The 22,160-nt window shown below is 38.7% G+C and overlaps 1 protein-coding gene across 1 annotated transcript in view; it reads left to right on the forward strand.

Moving 5' to 3' along the window:
• Positions 1-6,927: 6,927 nt before the first annotated feature.
• Positions 6,928-22,160, forward strand: part of itprid1 (ITPR interacting domain containing 1) — a 48,143-nt gene continuing 32,910 nt past the window's right edge. The window contains exons 1-8 of the mRNA XM_042400236.1: positions 6,928-7,103; positions 7,206-7,326; positions 8,827-8,878; positions 10,188-10,225; positions 12,691-12,744; positions 17,854-17,902; positions 21,564-21,641; positions 21,798-22,000. Coding sequence (XP_042256170.1) covers positions 7,215-7,326; positions 8,827-8,878; positions 10,188-10,225; positions 12,691-12,744; positions 17,854-17,902; positions 21,564-21,641; positions 21,798-22,000 — 586 coding nt within the window. The 5' untranslated portion in view covers positions 6,928-7,103; positions 7,206-7,214. The remainder of the gene's footprint in view (positions 7,104-7,205; positions 7,327-8,826; positions 8,879-10,187; positions 10,226-12,690; positions 12,745-17,853; positions 17,903-21,563; positions 21,642-21,797; positions 22,001-22,160) is intronic.

Here is a 22,160-nt window from a genome sequence, read left to right on the forward strand (position 1 = left end):
AAGACTGAGGATCTTGCAGGGTCACTATTTGCAAGACTACAACTAGATTCCTTTTGATATTACTTCCCATCCTGATCCTGGTGGAAATTCAGAGGAAGAAAAACTGCTGAACAATGGAGCAGAAACAGAAGCAGCTTTTGGCCACAGCTGCCCTTGTGTGTGCAGTCATAGCATAAGTTACTGTATGTATCTGCAGCAAGTATGATAGCTAAACATTATTGTGTGGACAAGAATAATCAGAGGATCCTGGATATGGAATAAGGAGGAGCAATTACACTGATGACAACATTCAAAGAGGGCTTGGGAGAATTTGTTTGCATAGAAAAGGGTACCATGTTTTGAAAAATGGAAAAAAAAAATTAAGCATAACAAACATTGATTATAGCCATACAAAATCGCACCTAATTATTATCAATAACCTTTTTCACACAATGTCTGTGTTTCAGTGTTGAACCCAACTACTTTAAGGATTTCTCTTTTTAAAGGTTAGGTGCACCTCAATATTGAACTAGGTAATTTAGATCCATATAAGGTAAATATTAAGACAGATTATATATCAATATAAACTTCATTTATACTCATTCCTCACAATAACCAATAAATGGTGAAACAACAACCATTAATAAACAACCAAATAAAACACAGAGGAATCAATTTAGATGTAAGTGACCCCTTCACTACACCACATAATTCACAGTTATTAGTGGTTCTTAGTTCGTTAGGCTTAGTTTGGAAGGCAGTCCAAGGAGTTTGTCCATTTAGTCAGGTAGGGGTTAAGTCAAAGTTAAAAGGGAATGGGAATGTGCTGGGCAAAGTGTGTGTCAGTGAATTGGGGATATGGATGAATGGTCAGAGTCTCTGGCTGCAGTGTACCCTACTACCTTGGCAGGAAAATGATGATTGTAGAAATGATGAAACCTGGCTAATTCGGGCATTCAGAGTTTTCATTCAACAGGTTTTCATGGATAACGTTGGCTGACATCTGCCGCAGATCTTCTCCCTGTGGTAGCACCATTCATCTCACTAATGCATAGCACCGGCTGCCGATATGTAACACAGAGGCCACTTGAGAGACTACCACTTGCACCATGAGATTGCACCACGAGTTACAAGTCTCTGCCCTCTTACAGTGTTTACATTTTACTCATTAGTGACCTGGGTTAAACAGTGGTTTGTTCTGACAAACAAGCCAAAAAGAAAAAGAGGAGACAGAATGTGGACATGACCCTGGTTGAGAGAATGGGGACAGCAAGGTCTGTCCATCCTACAAAAGTTTCACTCTTGGTTACTCCACAACTCCACTAGCTTCTCCTCTTTTCCTCAGTCCAAGAGATCCAAGACTTGCTCATGTTCTTGTGCCTCCCCAGAGTCCCTGCCATGTTTAATATCTACCCGGTTTGCTGCTTCTTGTTTGGTGCTGGAGAGAGCGCACCTATTGATTGTTGACAATGTTCACGTCATTGAACTTCACTATTTGCATTAGCCAAGAAGACTAAAAACTTCTGATAATATTAAACATGTTTGATTTCATTGGAATGTCAAGACAAGAAAAAGACTGACTTTAGACATCCTGGACTGAGTTTTATGACCACCTTACACCAAACAATCGAGATGACGGGAGTGCGCCGCCACAACTCTAGCAAAACTCTCATGATTTTATTTCGACATTGGAAATTTCTCTGCAACAGTGAAATCACTTGAAGTCGTTTGTTGTAAGGCCAGCATAAGGCTACCTTTACATTACATTCTGCAGTGTCCCAGATCCTTTTTTTTGCCTCCAAGTGACTCAGAGGTGATTTTTTTGGAAGTGGAATGGAAGTGTGACAAAACCAAACCAGATTTTTTCATATCAGGTCTGGGCCGCTTGCATATGTGGTCCTAGATCTGATTCATATCCAATCTGTGGCTATGCTATATGGTCATAAATTGTGGCTGGGCAAACAACCATTAACAAATGTCAAAATATGGAAGTTAACAAGTGAATTTTTCAAATAGTATGTATAAAGATGAACGATTACTTACATTTAGGTCAGTCATGCACACAATGAGGCAGAACAGCAGGAATAAGCTCTGCACACACAATTCAGCTGAAGCAACTGAGCAATGTGTGCACTATATGTAGCAGTCACTGATTGGCTCTGTATATTATCTGTATATTATGCAGGATTTGTCAGTTGGTGTTTGTAAACACAGCACTTAAAGTTGGCCCCTCCTCCCTAGCTCGTCCATAGCGAGCTGAGACAGAGAAAGAGAGAGAGAGAGGGACAGAGAGAGAGAGAGAGAGAGAGAGAGAAATAAATGAATCAGGTAAATAAAACTTTATTTTCTGATTGTTTCATGGCAGCTAGCTATAAAGCACATATAAACACACCCACACCTCTGCACAACCCTGCAGGAAGGTGCCGCATTGCCGGATTTTGTGTGAATGCAGAGCTTCACCCTGTCTGTTGTTGCCTCTCCGGCACAGAGACAGAGAGCAGAGCAGAGCAGAGCAGAGCAGAGCAGAGGAGAGTGACAGACAGTGATCTAACCTGGTCGCTATGCTACGAGTCCCGACCTCACACACTGCGCAGCTGGGGGATACACACCCACTGCCAAAGGTTGATGCCCAGAAATGTCCCAAAGACAGCAAAATAATAAGAAAATAAGAAAATACAGGCAGAGGGCAGTGTCTCTGCAGATAAATACACCACCACACACTTCTAGTCTTTTTTAACGTCTCATTTCTCTGCGCATATTGCCTGTCGTCATCATTCAGTGTTGGCACGTCACAGCCTAGTAACAATAAACATGGAGGACAGCAGAAACTGTGATGGGGGTCAATGGAGAGACAAGAAAGTTTCAAATCTGTTGGACATTTATGGAGAAGCTTCTTTTCAAGCCAAACTGGAGGGAACTTATTGTAACTGAATGCTAGCACAGCCATGTCATCCATGTTTCTGATTTGACTTTCATACAAATTACATTATTGTTGTACTGTAGGCACGCAGGTCACATTCCAGTTAAATCTGCGCATGCATGGCAGCTTAAGACCTCAACAGTGTTCACACCAGAGCCAGATACATGTCACTTAAACATGAATGTGAACCATCAACACAAAACATCAGATCTGACTAAAACATTTGAGCTGAGCATTAAGGCTTGTAATGTGAATGTAGCCTTTGATTGTGCTCAATTATATTGTGATTGAATATTTGCACCATAGTATGGGCAACTCGTCACTACAGAATTTCAAAGTAGCCCTTAAGTGGCATTTTAAGAATAGGAAATAATCACTACACATATTGAACCTGAGTTTGGAGGCATAGTTCATAAGTGTGAGCAAACTTCACTGAGTTATGTTTAACAGTCTTCCTTTATGAAGAACTTTTGAGCGGCACTAACCTTGGACTGTACAGTGTATTCTAAATAGATCATGGGTTGTTTGTTGATTGTCCTCCTCTGCCACCGTGTAAGTATGTTGTGCTTTTGGAAGCACAGGTCTTTCTCATTCTGATTTCTGATGTCAGTCTCATTTTGTGTCACTGAATGATTTGATGAGTATGAAAATGATGTGTATCATATGCTATGATCTTCACAGTCACCAGAGCTCAACCCAAGTGAACAGCTTTGGAGCGACATGTGAGACAGCGCTCTCCACTACCATCATCAAAATACCAAATAAGGAAATATCTTCCTGTATGAAAGCAAATGCTTTCATAGAAAAGGTTTTTGTGACAAATCCAACCAGTGATGTCATAACAGGTACAGTGGCCTAAGTGTGATTGAACAGTGGACAAGAGACTTGTCTGTCTACTTTCCTTCAACATCTGAAAACAAATGCTGCCTTTGACTGAAGAAGATCATACTACTGTACTGTGACACTGAACTGCTGCACTACACAGAAGCTCACATTCTCCAGTATGACTGTTTCTCACTGTGCATTCACACACTCCCTCTGGTCCTAGTTTTTAAACACTACATGACCAAAAGGTGTGTCTTTTTACATGTGATACTGATTATGAGGTCAAAGATTTTCTACCTCTGTATATTTTCACACAATGAGTGAGCTAACAGATTTCTCTTCATTTTTTTTATATATATTCTTTATTTTATTGGGAAAAAGGTGGTGACTTTAATTGATTTCTCGTTCTCTTCACAGTTCGCAAAACATGCAAACATTTGCATTGGCAGTGTTATAAAACAGCGGGCAGCAGCTGCACCTGAGCACTAGAGAACTATAACTGGCAATACCTCCAAATTTAGTCTCTGAGAGACATCTAGTGGTAAAAATCTTATACTACATCTGGTGGAGCGTATGACTAACTGTTCAGATACTGGCTTTATTTTAAATATTCCTTTTCTCTTTGGCAGCTGCATGTTCTTTCAAAATAATGATTTCAAAGATGATTAATTTAATTAAGACAACATAACAATTGTACAATATGTCTAGTTTATTGGCAAACCAGCATTTTGTCTACAGATCAGGATGACACTATACTCTCATTCTGTGAGTAAATATGGCTCTAAATGTGAAAATCTGCACCATGGCCTGTACAAAGTCTTTCATCTTTTATATGTTGGTCTTAGTCTGCTGCTGCAAAGTTTGTTTTTTTAACTGACTGATGTCTTTCTGTGACATGCACTGTATGTTTTCTTTGTGTTGACAGTGTATTTAGGTGAGATTGTTTGTGTTGGAGCAGAGTGTTTGGAGCAGCTGGATTTGCAGGACTCCTCAGCTCTTGGCAGATAAACGCTTTATAATTATGTCTGGGGGTCACTTGATTTCAGATGAATGTAAAATTGAAGTGCCCTATGTTCTGTTTTTTTAACATGGTATGATATGGTCCTGGATCTGCTTTAATTTTGATGTCTTCCTCTGTATATGCAAGATAAAGGAGGATGTTTTCTGTGTTTCTAACATAGACAGCATTCATGCTCTTGCGATAGTCATTTATCCCATTTCCCCCCTCAAATCCTTCTCCCTCACCAACTTTGTTGGGTATGGACCTAAACCTAGTTAATCAGGATGTGAGCCAGCAGCAATCACAATAAGATCGGCCCAGTGACTTGGCTCAGAACCCTGTGTTTTTATAATATACATTTATTTGATATATTCTTAGTGCAGCAGCAATGATCACTTGAGAAAAGGAAACTTTGCAATACAGAGGGTTCCTTTACTGACAGATGACCTAATCTTCTTGGGTATTATTGATGGTTGACAAACCATCTTACAGATGAAATACAACCACCTACTGGATGGTAGTGTAGCAGAAATTAAACTCAATTAAATTATTAAAACAAATTAAATTAAATGATTAAATGCTAAAATTAAATAAAATTAAATGATTTTGATCAAATTTAATGATTAAAGCAGATAATGCAAAATACACTGCATTATTAAACTACATTAAATCTAATTAGCAACTTAAATTAGTAAGTCAAATCAAATTATTAAATTAAATAATCAAAGTAATTAAATTAAATCAAGTTGAATTATAAATAAAATTGAAGTCAATTAATGTAATGATCAAAGCTAGATTTATTGAATTTGATTAAGTTAAATCAAATTAATTTATATTCAATTCAATTCAATTTTTAGTTTAAATTAAATTTAAACTGTTGATTCACCACTTTCATCACTGTCAGTGAGTTGCCATGCAATGTCCCTTAACCCCTACTCTGTGCAGCTGCTTCTATATACACTACAATGATTACTTCTTTAATCAATTAGTCGTTTTACAGAAAATCAATTAACTGTTAAAGTCATTTTCAAGCAAAAATACAAAACATTATTGTTTTGCCTTCTGTGGAGGTGAAATGTATATTTGACTGAATTATAAAACTGCAAGATAGGTGACCAAAACTTCTCACATGCCAGAAATCCAACCAATCATCCGAGAACCCAAGTGTTGATCATTTAGTAAGTAATCATGTGTCGTGACCCCAAACTGCAAGTCAAATGACATATATCTGGCAGTAATTTGGTCTAGTTATAAACTAGTTACTAGTCAGGGGTGACCAATTCAGGGTTAAAATTGGGTTTAATACATTCAGTTTTTGCCCAGCTTTCTGCACATTCTCTCTATTCCCTTTCAAAATTGAAGTTTGATTATTTGTGTTTTTGCCATTACAACCCTTAAGGGGTTGTTTATTAAGTTTATCAAGAGGTTTATGGCCTAAAAACCCACTTCTGCTCCAGGCCTCTGATAGTGTGCCCCACTCTGGTAATCAGCAATGTTCAGTGCCTCTTCAAATACATAGAAAGTACAGTTTCTGTCAGGAAAAGATATATAAAAATAATAATAATGGCAGCAAAGTGGTGGATAGGCTGGGTAAGCTGAGGGCTGGTAGAGTAAATGTGTGTCAAACCGGGTTTAACATCATAAAACCACAAAATTTGCATGAAGATATACATATGCACACAGAGCAAATGCTCCTGCTGCAGTGGACAGAAAGGCTGTTTTTGCGACAGGAGACTAGACAGACACTGTGTTATGAAAATAATCAATATTTCAGTACAAAACACTGATAAGAGCAACAGTCATTCCTTTTAAAAATACAGTTAAGCTGAGTTCACCCTCTATTTATAACATACAGTCTTTTGAAATAAAGCTTTAGAAGCTATCAGATGGCATGAGGAAGTACTAACAGTATCTTAAGTAGAGAGACTGTTAGATAATCACTTTCTTGATCATTCTCTCTTGCTTATAAATGACAGTTTAAGACTGAATAATATATTTAAAAGCACAGTGCCAGGAACGTGACGACATTTCCTGAAAAGTGTATCCTTCTCTGACCACAGTCGGGCAGAAACTGATAAAAGAGGAGCAGGAAGCAGTGGAAGGCATTAACAACACAGCCAGGAAGCAATATTTCCTTGTAGGGCTGAGAAGTCTGACCGAGTCATTTGTATGTCCCTCCTTTGCTCTGACATGTTTACCAAGCGGGACGGTAGCTGAATGATAACTGCTGTCTGTGTTGCTCCGCCTGTGAGCTCCTGCTCTGGAGGAATTTCAGCTCACACAATGTTTTATCTTCACACCAACTGCTGCTGCTGCTGAACAGCCAGGCAGCACAATGTAAAAGCAGGAATTATCTGGCTCAGTCCGATCACCACAAAGGTAAGTGCAGTGTGCATTGCCGTGTATGCTTTTCAGTTTTTTGTGCATCTGTGGCTTATAAATCAATGACCTGTTGTTCCTCTGTGTGGTTTCACACTGCAGTTTCCTGTCATGACATCTGAAGGAGCTGCTCCCAAGAGGGCCAATCTGGTGGCATCCAGGGTCCACTGGAGCCACATGGACCTACCTGAGCCTATCACAGCTCAGAATCAACATGCTCACGGTATGGAAACTATGAAAATGTACTGTATGTTAAAGTGATTTATCAAATTTAATCCCATTTACTTAAAATTGCGTATTACTGATAGAGTTAAAGTTAATAGCAATCACTGTTCAAAGTGTGATATAGTATTTTTATTTTTTCCATTTACTAACATATACTATGACAATCAACATCAGTGATCATCAGGTCTGCTGTTACTGGTGCACAGTAATGCAGTTTTGATGCCAGACATGATGTTTAGCATGAGGATTAGAGGATATAGATAAAATCTTCCATCATGGTAACAGTCATTTTACATTGCAATACCTGTGTATCTTTCTGTAAAATCAAGTGAGATATTGTTTATGGAAAAGAAAAAAATCTTGTTGGATAATCCAGTGGATTTAATACGTGATAAATAAAGGTGCACAAATGCAAATTATTATTATTTAAAAAAATATAATTTTACTACAAAGCAGTCCTGCTCATTGATTTGCAGAGATATTTGAGATGTTAAAGTAATCGCTATCATGGTAACAGCAAATGTATACTGTCTCATGGTATATATCATCATATTGCCCAACACTATTCACCATGATAGTTGATTCTTTGTAGTATAAAAATTGGAATTGCACAGCTGCTTAGAGGGTAGAAAAACATGATATGGTATGCTTTGGAAAAATAGTTGATTTGCAGTAAAGGGGCTTAAACATCAAAAGCCATTGATATCGTATGATATTGGCGAGGGAGAGATCATAACATCTTCTTTAGTATTCTGTTTCACAAGTAAAGCTCTTAAAAATGGAAATACATGACATAACGTAACCAGCATTTGTCGCAAGTCAGTCAACGTGGTTGTGTTGGTCACTCTGGCACGGACAGCACGCCCAAGCTGATCCCACAAGTGTTCAATGGGGTTGAGGTCAGGACTACTGGCAGGCCATTCCATCCTTTCCACTCCCAAATTCTGGAGGTAGTCTCTGATAAACCCCACAAATCGACAAATGCTGGTTGAAGAATGGGATGCCATCCCGCAGCAGTGTGTGACCAGGCTGGTGACCAGCATGAGGAGGAGGTGCCAGGCTGTTGTGGCTGTGTATGCTTCTTCCACACGTTACTGAGGCTCCTGTTTGTTAAATGAATAAATTGTTAAATTGCCAATATGTCTTGTTTCTTCAAACTTCAATCATCCAATCCACCAATCACCAAACAAGAGTCAATGGCAGAATAAGCTGTTTGGCATTGGCAGAGAAGATTTGGCATATTTTTCATGGGTGCAAGTCACATACTCAAGTCTGCTGCTCATCCCACAAATGCATGTTCCTTACAAATGTGGCACCATTTAAAAGGGAAATAAACAGGCTTTCCAACGGTATAAGATTTATTGCCAAGAAGCATTGTTACAACAAAGAAATAAACTACCAAATACAAATTTCCTTACTTTTTGTGCTATGTTTATTTGGCATCCATGGTTGCTTTTCACAGGCATCATTATAATCTGTTGCATCATGTCAACTACAGGAAGCACGAGCCAGGACAGTGTCAGGGAATGGCTCACCACCACCATCACTGAGTGAGTATCAAGATGGGAATGCAGACTCTTATAAATGCTAACAGACAAACAGACTTTTATTTCTTAAACATTTGATATTACATATTATGATATAGAATTTGAATCTACCCACCTTCCAGTTCAGTTATGATAGGCAATAAAGCTTATCTCCTGGCAACTGGTTAGATTAGCAGAGACATATTTTGTTTGAAGGACTTCATTATGCAGAAATTCTGCATTTATCTGGACATAGCTCTGGCTGGTGTGTGATGCTTTATAGAAGTCCAAAGTCTCACCCTGCTTCTGAGCTAGCGCCTGTTCCACTAATCTCTGTTTTGCATAAAGTACTTTTGCCTACTCGGCTCCATTCTGTGGTCTTTCTGAGAGGCTGAAACGTGACACATCTTTTTTGTGTTTTTTAATTGAAGTATTAAGGCATGTTTAAAAAATGCATTCATTTGTAATTTAGCAATCCATTCATGAAAGGCACTGAGATGGCTTGTATGGGAAATATGGGAAAGCCTCAAGGCTGCACAAGAGGAAAGCTGCTGACTGTCCAGAATGAAATCATCATCTGGGGAGCATAATGCTCTGGTCTCTGTATCTAATGGCAATAGAAGATCAGTACATATAAATTTTCATTTTTACATGGAATTTTTGCCTGATGGTGAAGAAGGGCAATGAGCTCACCACAAAACATTGGCAGTCATCTGCTGTAGACCATGAGTATTGGTGAAAAATGTAATAGAATGTGGCCATCAGCTTTCATTATAAGTAGTCAACACGGCACTTTGGTCAAAACTCATCAAAATGATCTGATGTTGCATTTAATACAAGGTCAGGGGTCACTAATCTGTGAGGATCATGAATATCCCTATCTGACTTTATGGCAATCAGACCAGTGGTCACAGAGATATTTTTTCTCAGAAACAAAGGTGGATACATGTACACCAACATTATCATCTGTTGGGATCACAGACTCACAGAAATGTAATTTCCAGAAGACATGGTTGAAGTAGCCCAACTGATCCTCAAAATAATATATGATATGCTTAGCTAAGACGTGTATTAACCGCATCATAGGCTTATAAAAACTGAGTTTAGTGTAAAAAGAATTAATATTTTTAATTTATTATATATTATATTTATTTATTTTACTTATAATATTGCACAATATGATACTATTATAATCTGTAGCCCACATCACCTGTGTGTGTGTGTGTGCATGTGTGTGTGTTTGTATGTGTGTTTGTGCGTGTGCGTGTGCATACGTGTGTTTCTTGTGTTCTGTCCCTCCTTCTAATGAAATGTGACCTGTCCCTGTTTGCAGGGGGGATGCAAAGCATGAACCAATGACAGAAGCTGTAGGTAAGCCCAATAGAAATCCTTCTCCTTCTGTTTAAACTGTTGAGAGGTGTCTGTCGTATTTGTTCTGTGTCAACTTTATATTGTCTTCTCTCTTGTGATTCAGTCACACATAACCGTGAGTACGCTGTCTGTTTGGCTCAGAGCATTTCATTACTAGTCTAGTGAGCATTTTAGGGAGTAGAGTAGAATAAGAGGAAGAGTTCTAGTCAAGTTGTGACCAGTCAAGAGCTCGACCTGCTTAAAATGTGGAGTGGAAAATGGATGTTTAGGCTGCATGTACTATGTCACAGAAGTCATTACTGAGTGAGAGAAAATGCAGATGTGATTCATAGCTACATTCAGTCTTGTTAATAGTCTTGTAGTTTAGTCAAGGAAATCATAGATATTTAAAAAATCAAGACTGTTTTTAATGCACTTTTCCAAAACATACTGACATACTGAGTTTTTTTTCTTCATATCAATTACTACACGTATTATTATTGGTTTAAGAGTGTTTTTACACTCACATTTCCTCCATAAGACTTTAGAATATAAAATGTTTATAATGAGACACATCTACACATCTACCCGAGGCCAACTCTGAGGCCAGCCCATTCAAACAGCATGCAAATGCTGGCTGAGAAAACTATGGGAACATCAACCCCCCAAGTCAACCTTCACATAGACCTGCCCTGCTGTTTGTCACTCAGGACAAGACTACCTTTATCTGCTGTGCCAAGTTTGTTTGGGGCCTAAATGGAACTTTAGACTTTCCCAAAAATAATTCTGTTTTACTATAAAAAGTCATCCAGACTACAGTGAAGGTAGGTAGCACAGATTAACAAACACAAATAACTTGTCTGTAAAGCCACAGCATACAAATTTAAAAGCAACACATCCTGACAGTTTTACGGGTTTGACAATAGGCAGACTTAAAGGATGGGTTCAAAGTTTTTCAAGTCTGTCATAAAACAACCGTCAGGTGTCCAAATGAACACTGAAATTATTATTTCTTGCCATAATCATTCCTCTTGTTCATACTGACCATTAAGAGATCCCTTCAAAATGCACTTACAATGTAAGTCATGGGGGACAAAATTCATAGTCCTCCTTCTGTGCAAAAATATACTTAAAAGTTTTATCTGAAGCTAATGCTAAGCTTCTGCCATCCAAATGAGTCAAATCAAGTAGATGTTTTTCAACTTTAGTCTTTTTAGTGCCAAAGTTCCTCTTTTTGTTACTATACTTCCAGCTCAACAGGGAAACACTGTATGAGGAAACACAAAGAGGGAATTTGATGCTAAAAAGACTGTAAATGTGGCAGATTGATATGATATATCCACTTGATACGACTAACTCAGACTGCTGAAGCCTCATATAAGCTTCAGATCAACTTTAAATGCATTTTTGCACAAAATGACTGTGTGGACACACTGTGGATTTTGGCCTCCATCACGTACATTGAAAGCACATTTGAAGGGGATCTTTTAATAGCCAGTATAAACAGGAGGAATGATTACAGTAAGGAAAACCTCTTTCAGTATTTATATAAGCAGGGGTGCATGGGCAGCTACCATCCAGCTGCACAACAATAAACTCAGAGCACGATGACACTTTAGCAGAAATGTCTAGCAATTCTGTTTGTTCTCCCATTATTACTATTAACCTGTGCCTGAATTATTTGATAATCAAAATATTGTGAGCATAATCTTTTGTTTTACCATTAACTCAATCCAATTAATACAACAAAAAAATCTATTAGCTTAGAAGACTCTAGAGATATGCTAGTGGCTCTAGCGCTAGGTCCTGGGACTATGAATGTTTGTGGAGAACTTTATGGCAATATATCCAGTAATTGTTGAGATATTTCAGACTGGACCAGTGGCTAGTGACTAATGGCGGACTGACTGACATTGCTATCCCTAGAGCCATGCCAATAGCATGGTTAAAATGTAGACCTAATGAGAGATACTTAAAATCAGTATAGCTTCTTAACATATGAATAGGTCAACACACACTCAATCAATCCCTGTATTTTTTAGAGCAACTTACTGATTTTGTGTAATCCTTCAGTATTTCCATTGTCAAATTGTAATACTAAAAAATAATCACACCTCAATTTTACTCACAAATTAGTCTGAACTATTACAGCCCCAGATTTTAAAAATCAAAGGCGGGGCAGAGTGGTGCACATGGCTTTCATGGTCAGTGTAGCAGCTTCAGTTGCTGCAGCCAGGCTGCTTCAGACGTGTTGTGCCACGTCCGTCCCTGGGTTATTTTGGCAGTAAGGTAACATTAGCAGAGAAAAGCTGTTCTAAACTCATGGACCATGCAAAGGTGGAAGTATTATTCTCCTCATAGCCCCTGGTGTCACCTCTGATATTCCTCTGGTATGTTTTATAAACCCATCCTGCTGAAATGTTGTGCTGCTATGGCTTATAATATTTTCTGGTTGGTCATGTTGCTGTGTCCTGTGTCCCCTGCAGAGCCTCTGAGGAGGAACCCCAGCAGTGATGATGACCTGGCTCTGGGTGTAGAAGGTAAACAGCTTCTTATCCTGGACTTGTAAGGTGCCATACTCAGCAGGGATTCTTTACAGGCAGACCCTGCCAAACTTGCTGTTTAGGAAAACAAGCTAATGATTTATCCGTAAGTGTGCATCTTCCAACACCAGCACACACACAAAGAAAGAAAGAGAGAGTTGCCAGAATCTCCAGTGTATTTATACTAAGGAGGGTGTAGAGTCTCCTCACTCCTCACCAGTGACAGATTTAGAAAGTTTTGAGGTGGTGAGTTTTGGTGGAGTGGCATGGGGGAGCAGGGGGTTCCCACATGAAAATTCATACTTCTACTCCAGGTATGTAAATGTGTGTTACTGTATTTAAATTTATATGAACAGAGAGTAGAGCAAATATCAAGGTCAGGCTGGAACTTTAGCAGCATTGGATCATCTGTCTCCCAGTCTTTATTTCTCTCCATTAGTTTCTGTCCATCAGTCCTCTGGATTTTTCCTATTTCTTCCTATTTCAGTGCTTTGGACAGCTCAGGGACATAATGGGTACTGAAATTTGTATTATTTTGCAGTTATGGTTTTAGGAGCTAGAAATCTTGAAGGTCAGCTAGGAGCCAGGCCCCAGAGTAGGGGGAATCCTCACTGGCATTTATATCACTTCCAGACAGTGGACATGTGTGTGACTGGGGTCTATAGAGGAGCACTCAACCTGGGACTGGTGGGCACTGATCAAACACACTACATCGCCATTTGCATGAGACAGACAGCATCTATGCTGACAGCATGTCAGCATAGATCACACTTCACATCTAAGATTGTTTGTACTCTGAGGAATGAGCATTGCTGGCAGACAATGTGGTGCTGTTCCAGCCAATAGTCTATTTGTTAGGAATTGTGTTGTTGATGCGACCACTGTATGAAAAATGGTTGTGTGGATCCAGGGCGGGTCAGTTCAGGACACCTGGGTCAGGGCAGAAATTTGGCAGAATTTTCTTTGTAAGTTTGTTTGTTTGCTTGTTTTATCCCTTTTTTAGGTTCTTAATTTTTAGCTCTTTTCCCTTTCTCCTCTTCCTTGCTCTCTTTGCTCTCACCTGCTTTAGGCCGCCACCAGGCTGGTCTGTTGGAGGTCAGATCTCCTTTAGAACAGCCCCACCCCTAGAGGAGGGATCTGTTCAACTGGGTCTGAGGAGCATCTTTCTATTTGGAGAAGGGCTTAGCTGGGATCAGGTCCTCTGACTCCAAGCTGTCCCAGATCCAGCCCCTCAAGCACCTCAACCTCCCCCAGTCCCCAGGGGCCCAGTCTGAGGTGGTCTCATCATTCAGTTATCGGGATGAGAGATGAATAAAACATAACAGAGTAAAATATGACAAAAGATAGATACATGATTACACAAACAAGTTCATAAAAATAAATTAGTAAATAATAAAAAAATAATAATGCGAGTAGAGAGAGAAGAGAACATGAAGTTGAATAAATTGGGTTTTTTAGTGAGGAGGTTAAGTGTAATTGTTTTACTTTTTTTTCTTCCCCTCTTCTCTTCCTCCCTCTCCCTTTGTAAAATTTTGTTTTGTTTACAACAACAAAGACACAGGAATGGCATAGATAAGAGGGTAGGGGTGGATACAGGTTAATAGCATGTAGAATATTGAAACAGAAAGATTAACTGTAGATATGCATGGACATGATGTGTGATTGTTGCAGGGAAGCAGCTGTGTGGAGTGAGTTTGGGCATAAAAATATTTGAATCGATGATATTTGTGTTAGCAGTAATAGTAAAAACAAACAAAGGGATGGTAGGTAGTAAAAAAAGAGTGGATGAATGAGTAAATAAATAAATAAATAGAAAAGAATGAGGGGAGAAAGACATTTCAATAAATCATCATGTGACAATGATGATGAAAAGAAAAAAAGGGCAGTTTGTGATCAAAAGTTATCAAAATCATGAGTTATAACTGAACGACCTTGCCAAGGCAATGCAGCAAATTTTGATGTTTTGCCATAAAACAGGAAGTCCTGATAATTCCAATGTACATTGTTCAATCTGCCGTAAATTTCTCATGCTTCATGAGGGTCCCATCCTGAATACATTTATGTGTCAATATTGAGACATACCCATAGCGCCACCTACTGGCGACAGGAAGTTACATGTTCTGTACTTTTATGAGCTGTACCAAGCTGGATGAACAGATCCATCTGAAATTTGGTCAGAAAAGCCTTAAGCCTTTGATGATTACATATTTTTAAAAATGGTGAGTTTTCACTGGACGCCTTTGCTGTGGTGGCACGGCGAATTGCGATGTTTTGCCATGAACAAGCAAAGTGTTATAACTTCACTCTGCATGATCAGATCTTTTCCAAATTTGCTTTTCCCATGCTTGATTGGTCTGAAGGCAAGTACAGGCTCATATTGAGTCATAGTCATAGCGCCACCTACTGGCAACAGGAAGTCTTAAGCACTACTCTTTTGCGAAGTACTCCTTGCAGGTTAGCCAGAAACACATATAATTTGGTCAGCCAAGGTGTAAGACCTTGATAATGATGACCTTTGAAGCTTTTGAGTTTTCATCAAAAGGTGTTGCCATGGCAACATATTGTTCACCACAAAATACAAAGCTGTTTTTAAGGGGCTACACATGTTTGAAAACTCACAAAACTTTGCACACACATGACAGCTCTTCAAGTCTGTAATACTGTATAGGTGGCAGGCATGGGTGTGGCAGAATGGCTCGACAGCGCCCCCCACAATATTTCTGACACCTCTGCACCATTTTCCACCGCACCTGCTGTGCTCTTGTCCACTGGTCGCAGAAAATATAATCAATTTAATGCTAATGTACTGGCTTACTTTTACCATCAACCTTACCTGAGATAAAAGCTAATGCTAACTTTATCTTAGTAAGCAAGTCAATATGAACCTGATGCTATCTTCAAATTTACAATAGAGCTTCTGTAATCTCACAGGAGCTAGACTATCCTAAATCCACAAAATTATAAATACAATGGAGTGGACCAGTGTTCATGTCTAACAATGTGCAATTATGGTACATGTTTCCATTCTTGGTTTGCCTTCAGCTTGTAAAGTTCCTTGCCTGCATTGATGCTGCTACTTTTGTAACGCTAGCAGACATTTGCTAACATCTTAAAGCTACATTACTGTTCTATTCTGGGTGCATAAAGCAGCCTTCCTGAACTTGAAAATACACATTTGGACAACTGCATTACCTTACCACAAAAGTGAACTAACTGCAAGCTAAATAAACAATACATTTAATGTTTACCATTATTATCTATGGCATCCTAAAGCACGATTAAACCCACCTGAGTCATGGGAGAACCTACACTGTTGTCCATCTTAAAATTCAGGATGTGCAGGGGGACGAACGCAACTGAACCATCTGCCCTCTGATTGGATAGATTGACCCTGCATTTGACCAATCAGATTCAGCTGTAAAAATGGTCAAAATTTGTACTCGTAACTTGGAATTTGTAGCTTGTAACTTCAGTGTCACACACACAGGTAGGAAATTTGTGTTTCCTTCTCTCATGTAACTTCATTGTCACACACAAAAGTAGGAAATTTGTGTGTTTATGTCTCAGACTTCCTCACTTTGGGAAATATTCCTGCACAAATTTTAATTACATATACACAAAATATTTCTACAGCTACAAAACATTTTTACACGTGTGCAAATTATATCTGTATGCACAAATTTTTTTTCACAAGCTCAAAATATTAATGACTCTTATTTGCTTCCATACAACTAGGCTACTTGTGTCACTTTTCATGTGTGCAACCAATTACAACAGGGAGGAGGATATGACTTTTTTGCCCTGTTTCAAGTGTGGACATTCAGAACAGGTATAAACACTTGTGTTTAGAAGTGGTCAGACGATATTGTAAAAAGTACTTAATTTTAAGCATGCTGAAACCTCAAGATAATGAACATTTAATTGCACCATTGGTTTGAATTCGTCCAGAAACCTTTGTTGCATGTCACCCCCTTAGTCCGTCCTTTAATTTCCTTTGTCATGTCTATTAACTGGTATTAATTAAGAACTTTGATTGAAAAACTTTTTCAATCGAAACCACCATCTCCCCCTAACCTTCATCATGTGTTTTAGTAGCCTAAACCTAACAGGATGTATAGTCTGTTGTCAAAGTTCAGATAAGAGAAAAACAAAATATTCCTAAATAATGTATTTGGTAAAGCAAATAAGTAGAGTATAAACATATTTTGTAGGAGACAGGGTTTTTGAGCATATAGGAGTAAGGCTTGGCAAACAGAAACCAGCAGTGTCAGTGTGATGTTTGTAGACCTGTGAATTAAGCAAGCCAATGAAGTAAGTCAGCAAGAATGAAGTAGGAGCCTTTGCTGATTACATCGACTGGGTACATTCAACAGGAAAGATAATAAGTGTTTCTCAGTTTCATCAAAGGCATTTGCACAGCCAACATTTCTTCTGTAAATTCAACAGATCAAATTCAACCTGTTAGGGATCAGTTTACACAAAGGTCTGTATTATCTTCACAGTTCAATGAGAGCCTCTCTCTGCCACCCTACCTTTGCATTTGTGTCCTCTCTTATGTAAGAGCAAATGACATGGCACTTAAAGGAGATCAGAGCCCTGTGGACGAGCACACAGCTGGCAACTGCAATTATCTAAGGAGCTGTTTTTTGTTTGTTCTTTTTCTTTTAAACTAATAAATCTCTCTCAGAGGGTTTGACAAAAATGGTCTGTACCATAAAAAATACAAGGTATAGTAGTACAGAGGGAGAAATAGCACTTTGTACTTGACACCATGCCAGCCTCAAATGGAGTCCCAGCCTGGAAGAGGGAGGTAGAGGCGACTGCCAAAACCCAAACAGAAAAAAGACAGAGAGGGAGGGAGGGTGAGAGACAGAGAAACACTTGCCTAATATAGCTTTAGGAGCCTTGACACCAGACCTGGACAGGATGTACTGACTTTCAACCAGCAGAAAATCAAGGAAATGTTTCCCTGTGCTCTTGCTTCCTTTTTTCCTTCAGTGTTCTTTTCTCCCTCTAATGTTTTCCCTCTCAGTTTGTATCATTTATGGCTCCATAGCTGTCCTGTTTGCCTCCACATCCAGATAACATGACTTTTCTCCCCTGCAGCGTCTTTATATGGTAAACAAGGAGTGAGGACAGTCCAGGAGTTTCTGCGGTAAGGACAGCTCTATTCTTCTTTTTCCTGTCTCCTCGGAATTACATAGCCTAACACTAACAGCCAGCAGTGCAGAGTGAGACAACTCTATCACACAGTACAGTGCTGGAATTCTTTCACAACTGTTAGTTATCTATTGTAGGAAATGCAGTTATGTATGGATATTCTGATACCAGTGATTGAAAGGGAAAAGTATTTGACTCTAGTAATCTAAAGCTTGATTTAAAGGTTGGAATTAATTTGATTTGGGCTCTATTAAAATTTAATCAGGTTGCATCACAATTGTAATTGTATTAGAATCCACAATTTCAGGTTTATTTCAAACTGTCATTTGAAGAGGTTTATTTTGCAAAGATGGAAGTGTTTCAGAGGACTGTGAATTATTTAGAGTTTTACTCAAGTTTATGTTATCACATAACTTTCAAGCCAACGAGTATTTTTCCTGTGAAAAGAACAAATGTCTTATGTCAACCCTGTGATGGGAACTTTTCTGTCTCTGCTGCTGCGTTTATTTCATCCTATGCAGACCTAAGGTGAGAGACTTACTTTTGAGGCTTTTGTATGTGAACACAGCTGTGACTCTAAGATGGCTCTCAAAGGCTTGTTGTTCTGTGGTGTTGTCTCAGATCTATAACATATTCAGCATATCCCCATAACACACAATTTATTATGTACTATCCACACACTGCAAAATCTCAAATAAGTCTTGATAATGGTGCCCTGTTCCTCACCCTGTTTTGCATTAAAGGTTTGAAAGTGTTCTCTGTAACCATAAAGGATGGAGGGCGTTGGTGTTTATGACAGCTCACTGTCTGATATGTGTTTATATGCAATCTGTATTGAACAGACTTCATCAAACCATTAGCAAACATTATTTAGGTGATTCAAATATTTCTACAAATGTTTCTACTTGAAAACAGTCAGAGTGTAAGCTCATTTGATTAGATTTCATCTGTCAACAAACAGATCACAATATCAAATGTAACTTGGGCCCTGTTCCTCGTATGTGGATAACCGGGTTATCCAGATTAGAACATTGACAATTTGACCTGAGTGTGGATTTTTTGGTTCTTCAAAGCTGCTTAAAATTCATCTGGAATTGTTGTCATGGCAACAAGTCCTTAAAACCAAACCAGAGACAGTGCAGGCCTATTGACAGTTAGCTGGATGTTTTAGGATGAACCATAAAAACATGAACTCAATTTTCATATACAAATGTCTTGCAATGTAGAACAAAATAACAGCAGTAACACTGTTGGAGTACACAGAAAATGAGACTTATTTCCAACACACCTACCTCATCTAACTCCAGTCACATGATCACCACTAATAATATGAGTGCTTATCATGGTTTCAACTCTGTACTCGATTGCCTTTGTTATTCAAGATAACTTCATCCAGAATTAACAAATAAATCCTCAATCCGCCTTCAGAGAACCAAATTAGCTGGATGAGAATTAACAAGATTTTTTAGCCTGATAATAGCATCGTAACCTGAATTAGTCAAGCCACATTTGAAGAACAGAACAGAAGGGATTTATCCTATTAGTGCCACTCACTGTATGATTGAGGCTAATGTGTGAACTGGCTGAATGTTCCTCACTGTCAGGCATCATATGAATTAGTCCTGTTCTTCCTTACAAGCAAAACAAGCTTGGCTGGCTAGCTGTAATCCCTCCTTGCATGTTATTATGGTATAATATGGTAAAAAAATATTACTGTAGTAAATAGTTGTCTATGTTATTTATTGGTTATTGCAAACTTGTCAATAATTGAAATAACCATTGGTTTTCATAAGACACTGTGCGAAGAAAATAAATTGAACACAATGCAAAAGCATTTTTTTCCAGCTAGAGATTGAAAGGGTTGATAAGTGGAATTTGTTTGTGTACATTACATAACATTCACTTGAAGCAAGCAGTGAGCTGTCATAAAGGCGTTAACGATAATCTGGCTACAGAGAGCACCATTATGTTGAGGAAACCTGATAACCTTTCATGCAAAGTGGACAGAATGATTATAAGAAATTTCAATATCTCTCCCTGTAATGTGTTATGTTTATACATATATGAGCTCTGTAGAAAGTGTTACAAGGACATGGTACTCACTTTTTCATATCATCTTTTTTTTATTTGTATTTAGAATGAATCCATATTCTGTGATCAATTTTTAAACAATATTAAAAGGTAATATACTGCTGTGATCAGTCTTTGACAGTTGTTGGTTCAGGCTGTGATAACAGCTTCAGGACCTGAACATATAGTTAGACACGTAACTACAAGTTATATTTACCAGGCAAATAAGCTTCATCTCCCCCCTCTGCACAGCACACAGCACAGTTTGCATAGAAAGGGAAAAGATTGGCGGAAAGTTATGACAATGCTAGACAGCTGTACAGAAAATATGAATCACTAAGGGCAGAGGGGGTAAGTACAAAAGAACAAGGAAAACAGGTTAGAGACGGTTCTGATCAACAAAGACCAGGAGCAAAATGTGAGTACACAATAGCTGTTATTCAAAATATGTCTTGAAGATCTATCTTCCACTTTTGAAATTTGACCTGTTGCATCTTGTGCACCGTGGATAGGGGGCTGCAGTTTCTCTAACGGGGCATGGCTGCGCAGTTGGTTTTGAACAATGCAGCAGTAGATTGTGTTGGAGTTTGAAATAAGGTTGCATCAGTTAAGATTGGTTATAATCAGCCAATTGATTGCCAAAAGATGGAAAAGATGTCAGTAACTATGTTACTGACATGTAACATAGTTACTGTAACACAAAAAGTTATTAATCTTACAGTTTGGTCGTTAAAATCACTACACTGTCAAACAGCTCTGGGTAGGTCTAACCCACAATAATTAATAAAAATTAAGATTAACCTTTAACTATAAGGCTGAGGTTCTGTCTTTTTTTCTATTGTCAACAAATCCCATGAAAAAACAAAACCAAGAATGTGTTGGTCTTTTTCTCATTACTTTACAAGTTCCCTACCTTTCCCTACCCTAGGTTCAGTGATATCCTAAAATAGCTTGTCAGTGTAGTCTTCAGCAAACGTTACACAAACACAAGAAAATATTACATTTGTTGGGGACTACTTCAGCAGTGGATTAATCCATATTTTGTGCTCTTGTGAGTATTTGTGGCAGCATGATGGTGTGTGTTTGACTGAGTCAAAATAAACTGCAGTGTGTGTGTTCATGGTAATGAAGGAACATGTCACCCAGTGCAATAGTGTGGCTCATTGATGTGTTTTTAATAGTTTTTGATCAACAATGGAGGTCAATGGCACAGAGGAGTATGGTACTGTATATCAGGCTTTGATACACACACAATACTTGTTAGTAGGAGAAATTCATTGTTGATCTTGGTGTTTTCAGAAAAGTCATATATGATTTACGTAAACTGCATTTTTACAAAAGGCAGATTACAATTTGAACTTAATCATTAGACTGTCAAAACTGTTTGGACTGAGACAAATTACTCCATGATGAAACCAACTTGAACATCATGAACTTATTTTGGGATGATATACCTTTTTCAATACAAATGTGATATTAGGAATTCAATGGGTTACAATATCAGCAATCCATAAATAAATACATGGGGGAAAAAAGTGCGTGTGAATGGAACTGTGAAGCCTTTGCTGTGTATTGTACTTGTTTAGGTGGAGGAGGTCAAGTCCAGCTCTCAGCAGGTGGAACAGCCTCAGCTCAGCAACTTCAGGTCACTCAGGACCACTCAGGTTAGACGCTGCTTCTCTGTCTCTGTCTCTGTCTCTCTCTCTCTCTCTCACACACACACACACACACACTTCATATGAAACTTTATTAGTGTACAGTACATAGTGAGATGTACACTGGTATGAGTAATGCTGCATTGGCCCTTCTCCTGTTGGCAGTGTGATGGACATACTCAACCTGTGGAATGATGACCCAGAGGAGGTTTTGCTGGATCTGGGCTTCGGTTGTGATGAACCTGACCTCTCTGGTCGCATCCCGGCTCGATTCATCAACCATCAGTCTCAGGCAAGAGGAATAAACCTGCAGGTATTTCTGGAGGCCCAGAAGAACCGGTTGGACCTGGAGAACCCAGATGTCAGCAGTAAGTCATAGTTTTAGCATTATGACCAGTGTTACACATGTGTGGAAAGCATTTCAAGTGATAAATGCATGACAATATTTACCATGCCATCCCAATACTGGCATCATGCACTTTGTTTATCCTTCATGTCTCGTTCTACAAGATGTTGGAACCTGGTTGC

This window comes from Thunnus maccoyii, chromosome 21 (assembly GCF_910596095.1).
Source record: "Thunnus maccoyii chromosome 21, fThuMac1.1, whole genome shotgun sequence".
Lineage (NCBI taxonomy): Eukaryota > Metazoa > Chordata > Actinopteri > Scombriformes > Scombridae > Thunnus > Thunnus maccoyii.